We start from the raw sequence: 19,894 nt of genomic DNA on the forward strand, positions 1-19,894 counted from the left end.
TCCAGGCATGGAGAACAGTTTGTACAAACACCAGGAGACAGGAGATTGCAGGTTGACTTCTCAGGACAGTTAGTAGTCTCTTCTGGCTGGAGCATGAGGAGTATGAGGGGGAAAGCTGAAGTCAATAGAAAGGGCTATAAATGCCAGGCTGAGGAGTTTCTGTTTTATCCTAGATGGATGTTTCCTAATAAGGATTGTCTAAATCCTAGAAAGAAATTTTGAGAGATTTTTGAGGAGCTGCATGATATGGTCAGATTTGTTCTTGAGAAAGATTATTTTAACAGCTGTTGTGAAAAAGATGGGCTTTGAGACAGATCAATGAGGAGTGTTTTAAGTAGTTTAACAAGTAGGTGATAAATGTTTCCAAATATTTATCTGTAAAGTTGTCAGGGAGGGTATTATTATCCCAACCTGGCAGGTGAGAAAACAGGCATGTAGTGAGATGGTTGCTCCTTCCTCCAGTTCTTAAAAAAGAGATTGGATATCCACTTGCTAAGAATATAGAGAGTGCTCTTGCTTAAGTAGAAGGTAGACCAGGTGATGTCCATCCAGATCTGTTCTGACTCTGATATGGTAGACATGAGTAGGATACACTATTTTACTGTATGGGACAAGTTTCTCAGAGACTATCTGTAAAGTGAGTAAGTTCTTAGGCCTTAGGCCTAAGTTTCCATTTTACTAGAAATTATGTGACTTTGAAACTTTAGAAATCTTTCTATATAGTTGCTCAATTCTAGTCAGCCCTTTTTACCCAGCTTACCATAAAAGAGATAAGTTTCTATAGAACTGAAAGAATTGCTGAACAAGACTATTGAAAAGGAGGACCAGGTAGTAACCTTGGGAAGTTGAGGCAGTAGTCTTGAGAAAAAGCTCAGACCCTGGTTCTCAGACTAAAACTCCTAGATAATACTAAAAAAAATGAAGAATGGAAAGGAGCTGGCAGCAGCAGGTGAATTTGACCAATCGAGGAACATATAGTGGCCTTGGGGCACTCAAGTCCAGATAAGAATGTGTCTAGGGTAAGATTGAAGGGGGGTTCAGTATTCTAAGATTGTTACTGCGCCTGCGTAATGAACTTCATGTATTATGTATATTATCCAACAAGATTAGAGCCTCATTAGTAATAATTATGTTAATTTTTTAACCCTTTTCTTATTTAACCCAGCTTTAGCTTCTGTACAATGGCCTCCTCTCCTGGGCATTGTTCCAGTGACTGGACCGCCCACTTCTTGAAAGATTCTAATAAAACTTCCTTTCTTCACTTTGAGGTCTTGGAGTAGTCAGTTTGGGTTAGGGTCTTTGTACCCCACACATTACCAATGGAGTCTTAGTGAGGTGGAAAAGTGAGAGGTACCTTCAGGGAAGCTACTCCCTGGCTGCCCTTCTTCATCACAGAAAATACAAAGGCCCCCCAAATACAGAAGGCTTAGCAATGACAAAAAGGGAAAACCTGTCACATGGGAATTTTTTAAAAACTTTTTTTTTCAATTAATTAGCATCTTCTTCCTCTCTCCCAGTGTGTGTGTGTGTGGGGGGGAGTGGGAGGGAAGAGAGAGGGGAAAAGAAGGCAAATAAAGCCTTCCAGAAGGCAATTTTGCAGAAAAAAAATATCAAAACAGCTTCCTGTTTCCTAGATCCCAACTCTCTTGACCAGTCCTTGCCTCACAATCTTCATGGCTGCAACAGCAGAGTCAACCCCTTGCAGGCTGCCAGAGGAATCCTTCCAATCAGACCTATTGGCTCATTTGTAATTCTGTGCTCACCTGTTTTAAAACTAGGGCAAAGGAAGAGCCTTGTGCTTTGGTCTGTTGGCCCAGGGCAGCCCTTAATACAGCACAGAAAGAAACCAATGATGGAATGACTGAGAAAAGACGCACAAAAGAGACTGCCAAGGATTTTTGCAACATCCTCATTTCAGTAGAATCTTGGGGGCTCCTTTGTGACCAGTTCCTGACTGGGGGCATCAGCTTTGGAACCAAAGAAAGTTTGTTACAGAAAGGCAGTTGGCATCCAGAAAAATGGAACCATCAAAGGTAGAGGATAGGCCCAGTCATGGTGGCCACTCAGAGTCTCCCTGTGGCAAAGTCCCAACTTCACAGCTTCACACACTGAAGGGCACAGACCTGGGTCAGTCCTGATGGTCTCAGAGAACAGAGAGCAGGCAGCAAGTGCTGGGGTAGGGGCACATTGTATTAGGCCTTAAGGAGGAAAAGGACTAGAACTAAGATGAACATTTTCAGCACGGACACCATAGAAAAATCAGCAGAGGGATAAAGTCAGACAAAGAGTGATTGAGGGGGAAACGAAAGGGGAAAGTAGGAAGCCCTCCTAGTAAACAAATATTGCAACAAAGGAAATGAGTCATAATCTCCTGAGAAAGGTCAAAATATTGCAAAAAGTTCTGCAAAAAAAAAAGACAATGAAGCACCAGAATGATTAAGCAGAGCAATAAAAGAAGGAAATAAAAATATTAAGCAGTCTTAATGAAGAAGTCAGCAAATTTAACTAGACATTAAAAAACGTAGAAGAAAAGACAGGCATACTTCCCATAACAACAGGTTTTCTGAAAAAGAAGCAGACAGAATTGGAATGTACAAATGCAGAAACAGAATAATGGAACACCATTAAAAAAAATAGTATTGCAAGAACATATGAGAACTATACCAAGCAGGAATACTGTACTTAAAATTTTTAAGTATGTAACAATGTATGCTTATGAAGCTTTAATGTTTTAGGCATTTCTTCTCTAGTAGAGAAAATAAATAATCGTCCTATATTGGATGTTTACTACTTTGTACACTGAGTAAGTTTTCCAGAAGGGACTCCCTTTTAGGGAGATGTTAGATATGAGTCAAACCTACTGGGAGACTTTCTTGGAATAATTCTATGTGAGGGAATAATGATTCAGAGAATGTTGGAAGAAGCCTGAATCCCTTCTTTTCAGGCTCAAGTTCCTTCAATACAAAACCTGGTTGAATTCAGAACTGAAGTCTCTGCTAGTGACATCTCAAGATTTTCCAGCAAGTCAGCCATGCATGACTTATCCCCTGGGAGTGGTTATCTTATCCTCCAAGAGTACAGTTGTATTACCTCTACTGGACACCAAAAGGTGCCAGATGGGTTGGTTTACACCCCATACTGCCCAGGTCTAGAATTAATCTAGGAAACAAAATGAGATATCATTCAAAAATATTAAACTAGAGAATCTACGTAGTTAGTTTTCTTTGGCTAACTCTCCCTACCGACCCCAAACCACACTTGCCAGCTGAGTTCCCCAGGTGCAAGGTACTACGTGGATCAGCACTACTGAGAAGATTAAATTGATTATTATTTTTAAGTCCTATTTACAGTTAACTTGATTTTGTCCTATGACTGCCCAAGCCATGATTCTCTATATCTGTACTTAGTTCAGAATTCAGCTGACCTATGATGGGTTAAGTTTAGAAATCCTGTTTTCTTTCTAATCACTGTTCTTTTCTTACCTCAAGGAATTTATCTATCCTTGGAAGATGCTGGTGAATACTATCCTTACACTACCAAGCTATCCTTGAAGGATGTCTGGTTTACTGTCCAAAGAACTCTGAGCGTAGGTCCAGAGATTTATTTTTCTCATAAAACATTCTAATTCTGTGGAAACATTCATGGTATTTGTGTACTGTCCATGGGAAGTGGACTGATAATTTCCCATCTTTAGCCTCATCCATGCCAATTAAAAAGATAGTCTTGTCTAATTCCCAGGCATCACTGAGCCTACTTCCCTGGCTCCTTATCAATGATCCTGGGAGGCAGCTGGGACTCACAAATTCACAAAGCATTCCTTCAGGGGTGGCTAGGTGGCGCAGTGAGTAAAGCGCTGGCCCTGGAGTCAGGAGGAACCAAGTTTGGTTGTGGCCTCAGACACTTAACACCACCCACACACCCACACACACACAAACTAGCCATGTAACCTTGGGCAAGTTACTTAATCCCAATTGCCCTCCAAAAGGCAAAAAAAACCAAAACCAAACCCAAACCAAAGCATTCCTTTAAGGGGGGTGGGGGCCCAAGGTCTCACATGTATCCACTTTCTTTAACTATGATTCCTCATCAATGGAATGGCAGCCAATTATATACTTTCTGTTCTAGTCTTCATTTTATGCTTATAAAAATGAGTTGTGTCAATGATGGGGTACCTGGGGTCTAGGTCAATTTGTGAAACCAACTTGTAAAACCAGTCTGTGCAGTTGTAATTGTACTTTGTATTGTAAAATTGTTATCTGTAAAATTCCTTTCCCAACCTTGGACTCTGCCCCTTCCCCCTATCGAACTCTGCCTAGGCAACACCTTGTGACTCCTTTGTTCTTACTTAATCTCTTCATGTCTCCTCCTTTGTATCTAAACTGTCTATGCACTAAAGTCACAAGTTCCTCTCTGTCAGCTCTAACCTTTATCTATGCACTGAGGTCCCTTCCCTCTGGTCAGACCTGACAATGGCAGCCCTACCCTTTAAAAGTAAAAGCATGCACCCCTCTCACTCACAGGTCCCCTAAGGACTCTTGCCTGCTGTAAAGGCAATTATGTAATGATAAACTTTCTCAACTCTAACTCCAAGCAAGGCTGAGCTGAATTCTTTCCAGACACCCTTGCAGGTTTCCTGGTCTTGGATAAGATCAGGGTTCCTGCTGAACTTATTGGGATTCAGTCCCTCATCATCTTTATTTCCAGGTCACTGGCAACCAAAGCAAGCCACTGACTCATTTTATTTTCAGATTGCCAGCCCTGATAATAAAATATCTTGTTTGGAGAAATGTTCCTCAGTTTACTTTTTTGTTAAATGTCACTCCAGACACTACCAAACTATAGTACACAAGTCCCTCTCACTTTCAGAAGTCTGCCAATGGACATAATTAGCTTAGAGCAAAGGTGACCAGTAGTAACAAAACATTTCCACCTTAAACCTAGGGCACACCCACTCACAAATTCACACAGGATAAGTGGGATGATTGGACAGAGGCACAAATGTGGCCAAAGCAACTCCCATGTTTTGTGCTGTGTGACACCGCTATCTTCTCTCTTTTTGTGATGTCTGAGAATTGCTCCCTAATGGGCCTAGTGTCTTCTGGTTGAGTTGCTCTGAGATCCCTTGAGCTTTCTCTGCACAGGACATGGTGTGTCTGCCACCTGGCTAGTCTCCTCCCTCTCCAGTTTGGGACTCACTTGAGATCCTGACCCAGGGTGCCAGCATGGGTCTAGGCACAAGGATTTCCCATCTCCTCAGAAGGATCCCAGCTCCAGGTGCCAAACTTTAGACTTCTCTCTACAATTAATTGACTTCTAGACCAAGACTGTGTAGATGCACTACTTAGAAGACTTAACACCTTTTCTTTATAAGTATATCTTCTATCATTTGTCCACAACTGTGTGTGAAAAGGGCAGGGCCCTAAGACAAACCCACTCTCCAGACTGTTTCCTGACCAATTCATATGCAAATGAACCATTCAAAAGTCTAACAATCATACTAGGTGCAAATGAGCCTTTCAAACTAGGTGTAAAGAGCTACTTAAAGACCTTTCGAAGTTTCATGGCTCTCCAGCTCTGAGTACATAACCCCATAGTCATACATTCTGACATGACTTATGGAGATCACAAAGTTTCTTGCACAAAATGTAAAGTAAATAAGCATTCATCTCAAGCCTCCTCCTAAATACCCACCCAATTCTAGGGTGTGGCCATAGGACTTTAAAACCACACCTACCCTCAGCTTTTATAAGAGAAGAGATACTGAGGATTTCATCTCAGGGACTGCAGATTATAAAAGCATAGAAAATTGGTGTAATGGAAATGCAAATTTAAAGATCTTCCCTGCCCCTAGACTAAAGTGCACCTGGAGCCTGGGGTGGGAGGCTTGTTTTTCAGTAGATACTTTTTGATTGGCCAGTGGGTCCAGAAGGTTGTTACATTCTCTGAGCCAGGAGAAGGCTACGGTATATAAGTCCTGATGTGTAGCTTTGCTTTGGGGCTCACTTTGAGAAATGTTCTGAGATTTGATCAGATAAAACTCTGGGAAGCCATTGTTGAGAGTTCCCCGGCTTTAAAAAAGCCAGATGTTGATTTGGTATGGATGTAATGGTTGGACAGTTTGGAAACTGTGTACTTGATCTGTTTCTCTGTCTTGATAATTCTGTCTGTATATTCTGAAGTTTGGGTGCTGACCTTTTTCCCCTGAACTAGGTAAAGGATATATGTTTGACTGATTAAAGTAAGCTTGTTAACCCATTTTGAGTTGCTTTCCTTTATCAAAGCAGATCCAAGAACCTGTGTTGGCAGACACCCTGGGGACGCTGGGGTGCTTGCTGCTACAATGGGAAAGAATGGTGAGAGAAATTAGTCATATCCAAATTACCAAGTCAATAAAATTTATAAGAATAGTTAAGTCTCAACAGCCAAGACTCTCTCCTTGATCCCATCTCTCTCTGTTTCAGGATCAGAATCTCTCCTGTAGTTCAGATATCTGGTCATTTTGCTCACCCATCACTTGAGCCAAAACAGAACTCTACCAGTGGGTGTCAAAGCTACAAATGTGGCCCTACCTATCTACCTAAAGGAAGCCAGCCAGTGGCTATTCATCTTCTGCACCCCCTCCCCCCCCCAAGCCAAAGTCTCAATCCAAGGTCAGGTGAAAAGATAATTGTTGAGGTTTTGCAGGGGGCTGGAACCCTGAAATAGTGCCACACAGGTCCTTCCCAAATGAATTTGACCCAAGCCACCTTTCAGCCAAAGACAAGGTTTATTAGAACACAGATAGAAGGTGGGTGTGATTCTAAAAATCCACCATACTGGCCAGAATAATTTGACAGAGTGAGTCTGCACTAGATTGAATTCTCAGCACCTTCATGGAGGCAAGATGGATAATATATTCAGAAAGATTGTGGGAGGGTTTAGGGGTGATCTAGAAGAGGAGCCTAGGGAGGATCTTGAGAAACTGAGGTCAGACTCCAGAAATGGGATTAAGGTTGGTGAAATAACTGAAGGCTACCAGGAGATAACAGACAATGGAAGACTAGACTAGTTTAAGGGTAACAAGTTTGAGTATAGATATTTTGATAGGATCAAGTATGGAAAGTAGCTGGACAACGGAGGGTTAGCCTAGGTTAAGAGTAACAGAGATTTGGGCCTAGGATAATGAAAGACTTATAGCCTCAGGCAAATGCCTCCTCAAGTGAGAAGATTTAAGGAAGTTCCCAGAGTCTAAACCCCCAGGGTATTTGTTCAGGGAAGTTTGAATTCAATCAAAGGGCCATACTTGAGGATTAGATACACAAAGAAATCCAGGTTAGAGTATTTTATAAGGAACAGAGAGGGATATGGGTCTGAAACCATTGTATATACAGTCAAATTTAATGAACAAATAATAATACAGTGCTTACAACTTGCCAGATGCTGTGCTAAATTCCTTCACCACAACCCTGGGAAGTAGGGACTATTATCCCCATTTTGCAGATGAGGAAACTGAGGCTAATAGAAGTTGAGTGATTTTTCCCAGGGACACACAGCTAGTAAATTCCTCAGGGTGGATTTTGTATGGGTCAGAAGACCACTTATCCAAAATGACTCAGAGACTTCTCAAGGTAGAAGCAAAAACTTTATTACCATCTCTCTCTCTCTCTCAAGGGTCAGAAGGGAGGAGAACACTACAGAAGGCAAAAGCAAGATTATAAAGCCCTAATGTGGGAATTCCACACCTTCTCCACTGTCCCACCTTACCATTGGTTGGTAAGGCAAGCTCACAATCTTCTTATTAATGCCAACCAATCAGCACAAAGCCCTCTCTATTAGCATAATTACTACTAACGAGGCTCCAATTTTATTAGATAACATACATAATACATGAGGGCTACTATGTAAGTGCAGTAACAACCCCAGAATACTGAACCCCCTTCAGTCCAACCTAGATGTGTCCTTATCTGGGCATGTCTGCTTTCTGATTGGTCAATTACACCTGCTGCTGTCAGTTCCTTTTATTCTACCTTATTTCATTTTTAGTATTATCTAGGAGTTCTCTGGGAACTGGGAACCCAACTTCTTCCCAAGGCTACTGCCTAGTACTTTTTATCAGTAGTCTTGTTTCAGCAATTCTTGCAGTTTTTTTTTTTTTAAGCAATGGGGTTAAGTAACTTGCTCAAGGTTACGTGGCCAGGTGTTTCTGGGTGGGTGCTAAGTGTCTGAGCCTGGATCCCCGACACTGGATCCATGCTCTTACTCAGCTGTGCTACCTGGCTGCCCAATTCTTGCAGTTCTATAGAAACTTAACCCTTTGCTTTCTCTCACACTACCATTCCTTCCCCCAAACAAAAAACACCTCTAATTTGGTCTCAATAGTTAATCCAATCAATTGTACTAATACTCAATAGCTCTTACATTACCTTGAAATACACAATGACTTATATGGGGAAATGCTACTAAACTTAGTTACAAAGTATAAGGAAGTAGGAAGAATGTATACAGGATGTTCAGAATGGGGAAACTTCACTACAAGTTATCCCACACAATCTGAACTCAGGCCTTCTTGACTCGATGTTGTTTACCCCAGGTTCTTCCACACCTAGCTCATTTGGTGTTTATAGGGGATGACTGGCTGGAAATGTGGTGGGGTAGGGTCATCTCCAGTCATCTTGATGAACTGGACCAGGATGGCTCAGGAGGATAAAGTGAGGCTGGTGGCCTCCAACAGCCCTGCCTCACTCAAATCCAAGTCAATGCAAATCCTGGTATCACTTCCCTGAGGCAGCTGTCCTCTTCCAGAACTGAGCACTAACGGGAGCAGCCTGTGTAATCTTGTGTGTGGGGGCGGGGCGAGATGGAGGAAGCCCCGGAATGGAGGAGGGTGTGTTTAGCACAAGGAAGGGAGTTAAAGAGGTTAATTGTGTGTTTACCAGAAGCTTGGGAGAAAAGAGGAAGTATGGACTGGAGTGATTGCGCAAGCGCTCAAGACAAAATGGCGGCCCAGACTTCGCTCCCTCTAGCCTCCTCACCCCAGGCTGGTGGGGGGAGGGGCCAAAGGAGGAGTGTATCACGTGATCCTGACCCAGGCTTCACACCACCCGTGGCCGCGCTGCCTGACGGGAAACGGAGGGGCGAGGGAGCGAGGCAGTCGGCCATTTTGTGTCTTTCCTGTGGGACACGGCGGCGCTCGTGTTGGGACGGTCTGGCAGCGGGTGCCCGCTTGTATCCTCTTTCCTGCCTCTCCTTCCCTCTCTTGCCCTTTGTCCTTCGAGCGCAGCAGCCATGGGCCGGAAGAAGAAGAAGCAGCTGAAGCCCTGGTGCTGGTATCCTTTGTCGGTTGGCGGGCGAGGCCCCACGGGGGCGGCCGTTGGGGTCGGCGAGGTGGGGGGAGGGGGAGACCCAAACTGAGGCCGAGGCCGCGGAGCGGAGCGGGGCCAGGAGGAGGGGAAGAGGCCCGGGCCGAGACCGAGGCTGCGGGGTGGGGGAGGGGAGGAAGAGGAGAGGCCGAGACCGAGGCTGCGGAAGCAGGGGAGGGGGAGGGGAGACCCAAGACTAGAGCGAGGCTGCGGCAGGGAGCGGAGCCTGAGGGAGGCCCCAGCAGCCGCCGCCCCTGCCGACCGATTGCGGCCGGATTCGTAGGGGGCATAGTGGTGACCTGGGGCCGGCCTCCTGTCCCGGCTCCTCTCGGGACGTTAGCGTGGCCCTGGGGTGGGGCCCCGGAGCGTGGGAGGGGTGGAGCTGGGGTTGGATTCCCCCAAATCCTCTGACGGGGCCTGGTAGGAAGCGACGCTACACCTTCCGCCCCGCTGCGGCCTCGGAGGCCTTTCCCCTCCCCCTGGTGCTGCAGTTCTTCTCCCCGGGTTTAGAGTAAAGGTCACTCGGAAGAAACGTATTTAAAATGTCCCCCTCCCGACTAAGTGGCCGACCCCTTGGGTCCCGAAGTCGTGAAGCGAGCCCCTGTCATATTGCCTGAAGAGACTGGTGAAAAGGGGGCGCGTCGTCCCACGGAGAGGGGGAGGCCCCACCAGCGTGTCGGGGGCGCGTCAGGCCCCCTGGCTTCAGTGTCCTCATCTGTGAAATTGTATTGGATGGCTTCCTTGGAAAACTTGATTTGGATTTTTGTGAGGGAGGGAGAGGGCTTTTAAAGACATCATTTGTGATGCTGTATTTTTTTTTTTTTACTTCTTATGGGAGTGATGGATTACTCTTGCTTTAGGTTGTTGAATTAATCTGTGTGCCAGGCCCTGGGAATAGAAAGAAGCTTCCAAGCTAACATGATTTCAGCTTGTTATTGAGTAGGCTACAATGAGGCAGTTTCTAATTTATGCTAACTTATAAATACTGAATTGGATTTGCAAATCAGGTATTTATTAAGTACTATGTTCTAGATTCTGGAGATAAAAAGACCAAAAAAAAAAAAAAAGAATTCTGCCCTCAAGGACCTTATTATTAACTGCTTATTCTGTTTTAAGTTTGGAGGGCCATTTATTTTTTGTTTACCTTCGAATATTTTCTGGCAGGAGAAAATTTAAATATGTGAAAGCACAACAAACTTTGTAGTTTCTGTCAATTCAGGTAACTCGGACATTTCTTAAGCATTGAATTCCATGATTTTCCTTGAGATTTGAAATTGAGACTTGGAGCAAAAAGACAAGTTAGTTTCATTACTGAAAATATAAAAATAAGGGAAGAAAGGAATTCTGTAAATAAAATTGCATTGATTCATAGGTCAAATCTATGAAAGTAGGACCTTGGGCAAGTCACTTTTTTGAACCTCGGTTTTCTCTTACTTTGTAAAAGGAGGGGTTTAGAACAGACCTGAGTGAGGTGGTACATTGTAACTTTAGAACTATAATCCTCCTTGGGGTGGTGGTGAAAAAACCATGGGAATGGATGTGGAATTATGTATAAAGAATGTGTAGTAGGTAAATCTGTTGAAAAAATTCCCAATGCCAACGTTGTAAAATGCTTGTAAAGTTGTAGATACAACCAACCTCTAGGATTCTTCACTGTGTTCTTTGACAATATGATCAGGTATTGTAACAGGGATTTTGATGATGAGAAGATCCTTATACAGCATCAAAAAGCAAAGCACTTTAAATGTCACATATGTCATAAAAAACTATATACTGGGCCTGGTTTAGCTATTCATTGCATGCAGGTAAGGTGATTTTTTCATACTGTTTCTAATCTGTAAAAGTATTGTCCACATTTATTGTGGATGAATTTGTATTAACAACTGTAAACTTTTAAATGCAGACAAAATTATCAGACACGTTTGCCAGTATTGTGTTTTTTAGTCATAATTAAAATTTTTCATTTAAGTAGTTCAGGTGGGCTTTGCAAGGGGTTTTTAAGTATCTCTTGAAGTTATGTTGTTATGCCCTTTAACATATATGAATGTTATACAAACCAGGTATCTGGAGGGTAGGAATCTGATAACTTTGAATTTTGCAAGTAGAATTAGCCAATTTTATTCACATTATTATACCAGTGCTTAATAACTACTGTGCTGTTATCTCATTCACTTACACAAGGCTTTACATACCATAACTTTTTTTTTTCAAAGGAAGACTATTTGCAGCATTTTATGGTATTCCTACAGAAAGAAAGAATTCATTTAGATTTGTTCATTGCTGGGTTTCTTTAGTCTGTATACTTTTTTTTTGAGTAAGGAAAACTTGATAATTTTATTTGGAAGAGATTCTTAGAATGTATCTTGTTAATAAGTACTTTAAGGCCTGATTGAACAGAATTTCCCCTGGCTTAATTGATTCCCCTGGTTAAATTGACCCAGTGATAATTTTTGAGAACTGATTGTAGTGGGCTATGTGGCAGGAAAAGCAAAACAAGATGTTTGTTCTCAAGTTTAGCAATACTGTTTTACTCCAGATGAAGAGGCAGCTAGGTGTTGAAATGGATAGGGCTTGGAGTAAAGAAGACCTGAATTCAGATTCTGGCTTGGACACTTAACTAGCTGTGTTACCCTGGGTAATTCACTTCCTCATTTATAAAATGAGTTGGAAAACCACTCCAGTATCTTTGCTAAGAAAACCCCAAATAGGGTCATGAAAAGTCAGACATGATTGAACAAAAGTTTTGAAAAGTTCAGTGGTTTTCAAAGAGTTTTCTACATATGTTTTCTTTATTAACTACCCAGTGAGTTAGACATGACAGACCCCAGTTTTGCAGATAAAAAGAGGTTAGATGTCAGATAACAAGTTGAGTTGAAAATAGAATTACAGGCTCTTGAATTTGAGCCAAAGGCCTTTTCTATCTCAGGAACTTCCTCCTAAACAGGGTCCTAGGAAACCTTTAGTAAAATCCTAATTTCTACAAGGTAAATAAGTAAGAGGAATACTCTGAATTTTTGAATTTGAGTAATAGGCATCACTAAATCTTCTAGGAAGGTTGAGATTTACATCTGAGTACATTTATGAACTCTAACCAGCTGTCTTCTGATGGAAGTACACTGGTAGGAAAGGGGGTAAAGACATGTATTTTTCCTCAGAAAGAGTTACTCTATTTCAGTGGTAGGTGAGTGTGGCTATTACTGAAAAGTTAGGATATTTTATTGCTATACTATAACACATGACCTAGGTTGTTTTAAAAATTGATAGGTCCTTGTATCTAGCAAAATACATAGTATATGTAAAACAGACACAGCGGTTTACTAGAAAGGTTGTAAGAAATCTTTTTTATCAAGTTGTACTACAGTAAAAATGTTGCGATAATCTGTTTACTTTGTGACAGGGTAAAGTGTCTGATGATATTTTAAACCTATGAACATTCTCAATTTTCCTTTCAGAAACCAGACCAAACCAGAATCTCCCCCCACCATCCTATGCAAGCCTGTTTATTATGTTTTTAATTTCTTGGGGTACAATAAAAGCTTCATAAATAATTAAAGCTTTTTCAAATGGTCTGCTTGGGAACAGATACCTTGAAGCAGTCCAAGATACTTTTGAAAGTAAAACACTTTTCACCATGTTTGATAATTTAAACTTTAATAATTCATAGTTGACCGAGTTTTTACACTTTAGTGATGGTTTTTTAAAAAATGGGACCTAAGTCATTTGAGGGACCTCTTTTGAAAATTTTGACAAGCTGAATTTAGTCTTTATCTCATCAAAATTAAAATAAATTGTTGTGATAGGTGCATAAAGAAACGATAGATGCTGTACCAAATGCTATCCCTGGGAGAACAGATATTGAATTGGAAATCTATGGTATGGAAGGCATTCCAGAGAAAGATATGGATGAACGGAGAAGACTTCTCGAACAAAAAACTCAAGGTGAATTTAAAGTTTATGCTTCTCTTTTTCAAACTATATTAGGAACTAATTCCTTGTTTGTTCCTTTGCTTAGAAAATATCTTGGACATGTGGAAATAGATGTTAATTATTATTTGGTATTGGTTACAAAGAAACAAAGTCCTTTACATTGGGAGATGATTGTGAAAGGAGGGATGGGTTAAGGGGAAGATGATAGAGTTCTGTTTTGGATGTTGTGAATTTGAGGTAATTAAAGTATTCTTAAGAGATAGCTTCCTTCTCAGGTTAGATTGCCTTTGGGAAATTGTGTGATACTTTTTTAATTGTCACCCCACCATCCCAAGCTGCTTCTTAAAACAAAGGCCCATTGTAACATCAGTATTCCAATGATGCTATATGACTGTTGGGAATATTATAGTCTCCAAAGAATCACAGTTAATAGTTATCCATTTGACAGTGGTTTGTGGGGGTGTGTAGCTATGCATATTGCTAATCAGTAATTGCATAGGAACAGCAGCATATAAAAGGTAACAGAAATGTATGACTAATAAAGAAGATGTGGATAGGTTTCATAGTGAGATTTTTCACTAACTGATGGGCAGCACACATTCTCATAGATAACCATTCTTTGTCATGTTCTAGAGGGTAGAACAGGTGTTCAGCACTCACAAAGGAGAAATGTTCTTCTGTCTGTATCAGTGGAGTCAGTTTAGTCCACACCATCAATGAGGTCGCAGTTCATTCAAAGTAATATGTATTTTGTTAGGGAGATAGTTTAAAACCAGGTCAGTGTGGTACAAGCAAGTGTGCTGTTAGGTCCTGCTAATCAGAACAGTCTTTGAGGACAGGTTGTAGAGTGGTCTGTGTTTCTTACATGAGGACCAGTCTAGCTAATTTCAGAGACCATTTTCACTGGAAGGTTTCTTCACCAGGGACTGAATTATTTTGATTTCAGCAGTCCCTGAAGACTTTTATTTTGGGTTAGGAGATTAAAATATTTGAAGTTTAAAGATTTTAAATGGAATGAAAAAAATCCTCAAATGTAATAAATGGTAATACTGTTATAAGCTTTTTTCCTTGCATTGTTGTAAAAAAGAAATTTCATTAGCAGAGAGTCAAAAAAAGAAGCAGCAAGATGATTCTGATGAATATGATGATGATGAATCTACAGCTTCAACTTCATTTCAGCCCCAACCTGTTCAACCCCAACAAGGTTACATCCCCCCAATGGCACAGCCGGGATTGCCGCCTGTGCCAGGAGCACCAGGAATGCCTCCAGGTAACACCTAAGTTAACCTAAAATGTAGCACTAAACCAAAGACTTGTATCTTAGGACCATTTCCTTGGACTTAAATTTTGTTGTATTTAGAGATTTCCTAACAGTTAAACTATAACCCATTTTTTTCTGAAAAATTTTTAATTTACAGGTATACCTCCATTAATGCCAGGTGTTCCACCTCTGATGCCAGGAATGCCTCCCGTTATGCCAGGGATGCCACCTGGGTAAGGAAAATCTTTATAACTGCTTTAGTTGGCTTGTGCCTAAATCCACTGGTCCTTTTCAACCCAATTGTTTCATCCAGAATTAAGAGCTATTGTTTTTCCTGTTCACTTGTTCAGTATATGGGCTTTATAAATTGGGAACGTGTGAAGCTAAGAACTAAGAAGATTTATCACTTAAATGCTACAAATGATCTTAGAAATTACTTGCCTCTGCAGAAAATGAATTTTAAGTTTGTTTGCTTTCATTAGCCATCTCTTTTAGTTGTCATTACTATAATTAAGGTAGTTTATTGTAGTTCCACAGTTTCTGAGGTTTATAACCATGACAGGGTTGAAACAAAAGCAAACTTTGTAATTTATTTACTTGTTGAAGCATCAAAAATTTAAATAACTATGTGCCTGGGATTTTACTTAATCTTGTTGGATATGACAGGTAGTCAATACACGCCCACTGTATTTTGAAAATCACAGTTAGATTTTGATTTTGTCATACATTTTCACAGATTGCATCATCAGAGAAAATACACCCAGTCATTTTGCGGTGAAAACATGTAAGCATCTCATTCATAATGTAATTCAGGAGGTACATTCATGATGTCATTTTTTTTTGTGTATAATGATATTTATTCAGTTGAATTCAACGGTTTTGTAACTCTCACCAAGCTTGAAAAGCCCCAAGCTCATTAACAGCAGGTATCTAAGGAGCAGGAGAGAGACAGGGTTTGTTTAGACTTGTAAATTAAATATAGGTTTTTTTTTTTTTTTAAGATTTAGGCTTTATTTGTCTCAAATGACTTCTACTTAATGGGGTTTTGTACTAAAGTTTGGTCTAGAGATTATACCATCAACTAGCCAAGTCACACATTTTAATGTATGTTTAGGTGTGAAATTTAGTATGTACTTGAAAATTTTTATTTTTCAAAGTCCACAACGAGCTGAGACTTGGGAATTGAGAATTAAAGAGTTTATCTTTTTTCTTTCACTGGTTTGGGAAAGTTTCTATTTGGGAAAGAGCGCTGCTGAAATGTGTGTTTTTCAGGCTTAAATGATGGATTTCTTTTTTAGTTTATGGATGATAGATAACTCTTTGACTTTAATAAAGTGGCTAGTTGTTAATCTTTAGAAATGAAGAAAACATACTTTGTTTTTGAGTCTGCATGTATGTAGTCTTAAAAACTGAGACAAAGAATTTTTTTAATCCATTTCACTCATGGCTATTTTCTATAGTAGGCAAAGGTATTACATTTTAGTATTATGAGTAGATGCTACTATATCTCATGGTAGCACATTTTATTTTAAGTTAGGAATGAAACATTAGATACTAAATTTGGTAGGGCATTCTGTTGAGGAAAAATGCAGGCAAGAAGATTGACTTTCCTCCTTTTTCTGGTAAAGTTTACTGGTTTTTTTTTTTTATTTGTTTTTAGAATTTTTAATCTTTAAGGTTTGTTGAAGGATGTGGTGGTTTTGTTTTTTATTTTTTGTTGTGTGTGCTTTGAACTTGATTGGATTTAATTCATGAGGGCTTTTGAAGTCTTCAATCCTTGATTACTTCAAGTCATAGTTGAGATATCTTCTATAGTTTACTCTTGTGTTTTAAGTTATGTTTGTTCTAAAATCTGTTTTTCCAATAGAATGATGCCGATGGGTGGAATGATGCCACCTGGACCAGGAATACCACCTCTGATGCCTGGTATGCCACCAGGTAGGAAATAGGGAATGCTTCCTTATATAATAATGGGTTTTGTAGGCTTTGTGTTTCAATTTAAATAACTATATTTTCCTAGATTTGACCAATGAGATGTTAGTATGTCATACTATTTTTTTTCCCTCTGAGGTTTGAAACAGGAAGTTATAGTTAGCACCTTATCTGCCAACCTCAACTATCTCCTCTAACTGACAACCAGGAGATTAGCAAAAGGCTTTTGAACAGCTGAACTTGTTGCCAAGCCCTATAGTGAATCATTTAATGCACTTTGATGCTCATAGGTCATCCCTTTCTGTTCTTGATTTTTTATTTAGATAGAACTCTGACTAGCTTGTTCAGAAAATTGGGTAGCAGTGAGCTAATCACTGCAAGAAAGGAGAGCATATTCAGTGAGAGAGAATATAAGAAAACTAAAAAAAGTTAAAGATTTATAGCACAGGGCTACCAATAAACAAATGCTACTTAGACCTTAGTGGACCTTTGGGATAGCCCTATCATATATATGCAGTAATTGAATTTATCTTCATAATGATGATGCCAAATCATTATGAAATGAACATAATAGTCTATTATTTTATGCTATTGTAGTTTTATTTACTTTTATTCTAAAATTTGCTTTCTAATAGAATGATACCGATGGGTGGAATGATGCCATTTGGACCAGGAATACCATCTCTGATGCGGTTAAATATATGTTAAGGCAGGGAAGTGTAAATACATTTTAGAAAGATTTCCATTAAATATGGTTTAAATAGAGTAGCGCTTGTTGCTTTTTAGTGACTGGGACAAAGCAAGCTTTTATTTTAAATGACTTGATCATTGTTTACTTTGGAAATGTTTATATACGTAACTAATTTTATGTACATTTATCTTCTGCTTCAGAAATAGTTTCCTTGTACTTTACAAACTAATCCAGATATATCAAGTCTAGAATTTTAGTAAATTCAACCCTGTGCATAAGTTCCACACTGTCCCCTTTGGTGCACTACACTGCATATTTCCTGTATAGAATGCCTACAGTCATACTCTTAGGCATGTAGAGAAATAGGAAAGGGGCAGGGATTAAAGGTTTTTCATAAGGGCCAGATGCCACAGTTAAGGATTAGTTGAGTGTCTAAACTTCTAAATTTTTGGTTTAGAAACATTACATTTTTTACATATATTAACCTCAATGTTTTGTAAAATTAATTTTTTATTAATAAAATGTTTAGCAGACTGACCAAACTTTTACTCACTTATAGGTATGCCTCCACCTGTTCCTCGTCCTGGGATGCCGCCTATGACTCAAGCACAGGCTGTAACAGCACCTGGTATTCTTAATAGACCACCTGCACCAGCAGCAGCTGTTCCTACCCCCCAGCCTCCAGTTACTAAGCCACTTTTTCCTAGTGCAGGACAGGTAATGTGTTAATTGATTAGATTCTAGATATTTGCATTTAATTGTAAATAACTGCTAGTTCTCATGCATTCTACTGAGGTTATAGATCTGTTACTCTTTTGGAGCCTTTTAAATAGCAGTTTATCGTTTAATTTCTTTGCATGGATATGAGAAAGAGCCAGACTTCTATCAGATGAGCTGAAAAGTGGGGTGAAACCAGGATGAGGGATGAATATTTCTGTCTTTGCTTCACGAAATGACTGTGGTGCTGTCCAGTGAATATAGAAACATTTGAAAGGCTATTGGGATCATAAATTCTTTGCCTTCAAACTAATGTATCCTTTCTGGTTGCCTATTGACTTAGAAAACCAAAAATTAAATTTATATCTTTATATTTGTTTTGTTAAGCGTTTCCCAGTTATGTTTTAATCTGATTTGGGCTGCACTTGGGAGTTTTCAGGGCTTGGCTTTTATGCTTTCGATCTAATTCACCTTACATTGTTATGACACAGTTGTCTGAGAAAGTTAATTCTTCTTTTCAAGTTAGACATCTAAGTACCTGTTCATATTCTCAGGCATATTTATTTTTATGACTAAATGAAGAAAGTAGGTGTACCCTCAGATATCTTGTTGATTTATAGTAAATGTGTTCAGACTTGATGAAAATAATATTAAACCTTTGATTCATTTCTCCCCTTTTTTGCCTTTTTCACTATTTTGATTCATAATTAATGAACTCATTTTTGGAAAACCTTGAAACATTGAGGACAAAGGTTTCTTTATAATTGTTAACACTTTGGATGTGACTTTTTAGTTGGTTTGAAAACTTTATGTGAAAGTAATATAACTTCAATTTTCTAGTTAATTTTTCTAGTACTTCAGTATTTTATTTTTAACAGGGAGAAAAATTTGCATTCATTTGAGACAGAATGACAGCATGAAGTTTAACTTAAATTCTTGGTATTTGATTCACTCATTATTTTACTTCAGACTTCAAAGTATCTGGGATATTCATTCATAATGCACATGATAGCATATAGAAAGGGAACCCTTCCTTTAAAAGGAAAAAATTACAACTAGGTTGGGTGGGTTTCTTTTTTTCTCCCCCCTCCCCCAAAGGCTTGTGACCATTGCCATTGGATTGTGTTTGTTGTAAATGAACATGTCCTGCCTGCCTTTTGAAATAACTGTCAAATTGGATTATATTTTGCAGGGAAGGTAATTCCTCATTTACAAAAATTCAATCTTGAAGTTAAAAAGTCTACCACGTGGCTTATTCTCACCCATTTGTTTGGAGACTTTTCACTGTTTCCTTTCTTTTGTGCTACAGATGGGGACACCTGTTACAAGCTCAAGTACAGCTTCATCCAATTCAGAAAATCTCTCTGCATCTTCTAAAGCTCTGTTTCCTAGCACAGCACAAGTACGCAGGAAGTTGCAGTTTAAAAAACAAAGGCTTTACAACTTAACCCTTTGGACCCTTTTAAACCTCTACATTCAGATATATCTAGTTTGTGGTTTTTTTTTAAACCAAAATTATGAATGACTACTTTCATGAATACTAATTAAAAAACTCAGTTGAAAAATAACATCCCAAATTTCTATGGCTCTAAAGGGTTAAAAAAAGCATGTAAGCATTAAATGCTTCTTAGTGGCCAGTGGTTAGCTTGATGCATGATTAAGCTCTTTTGATTTATGCTGTTTAATCTAATGCATCATATTAAATGTGCAGGAATTCAGTATTGTGAATTCTATACTAAAGTTGAAATATTTGGCTTTGTTTTCTCAGCTTTGATTTTTTTTCAATTCCAGACAAACTGCTAAAATTATTGATTTCATTTTAAAATACACATAAATTATCCCTAATTTAGTCTTTCTATTGAACCAATGATTTGTGGCCTTTTAAAACAAATTTAATGAGAGCATTTCAGTATTCTTTGTTATAGGATGCTTTTAAAGGACAGATGAATTAGTCATTACTGATACTGTGTTTAATAACAGTGGGATTTGCACAAACATGACATTCTTAGCAGTTTCTAACATTTTTGA

General features: G+C 39.4%; 1 protein-coding gene across 11 annotated transcripts in view; it reads left to right on the forward strand.

Annotated features, from left to right (window-relative positions):
* ZNF207 (zinc finger protein 207) overlaps positions 1 to 19,894 on the forward strand; it is a 48,671-nt gene that overhangs the window by 16,754 nt on the left and 12,023 nt on the right. For 2 of the 11 annotated variants that reach the window (XR_011168661.1, XR_011168662.1), the window contains exons 1-9: positions 9,102 to 9,305; positions 11,017 to 11,143; positions 13,139 to 13,277; positions 14,365 to 14,535; positions 14,684 to 14,759; positions 15,263 to 15,310; positions 16,394 to 16,464; positions 17,709 to 17,866; positions 19,176 to 19,268. Coding sequence is in view for 9 of the 11 variants with exons in the window: in XM_069089908.1 (XP_068946009.1) it covers positions 9,265 to 9,305; positions 11,017 to 11,143; positions 13,139 to 13,277; positions 14,365 to 14,535; positions 14,684 to 14,759; positions 15,263 to 15,310; positions 16,394 to 16,464; positions 17,709 to 17,866; positions 19,176 to 19,268 (924 nt within the window). In the remaining 2 variants the exon portion in view is untranslated. Of the gene's footprint in view, positions 1 to 9,100; positions 9,306 to 11,016; positions 11,144 to 13,138; positions 13,278 to 14,364; positions 14,536 to 14,683; positions 14,760 to 15,262; positions 15,311 to 16,393; positions 16,465 to 17,708; positions 17,867 to 19,175; positions 19,269 to 19,894 lie in introns of those variants that run through there. The other 9 variants (XM_069089908.1, XM_069089907.1, XM_069089900.1 and 6 more) reach the window with 9 other exon arrangements.

This window comes from Petaurus breviceps, unplaced genomic scaffold (assembly GCF_028583685.1).
Source record: "Petaurus breviceps papuanus isolate PSGF00001 unplaced genomic scaffold, PetGlider_PUasm1.0 186, whole genome shotgun sequence".
NCBI classification, from domain to species: domain Eukaryota; kingdom Metazoa; phylum Chordata; class Mammalia; order Diprotodontia; family Petauridae; genus Petaurus; species Petaurus breviceps.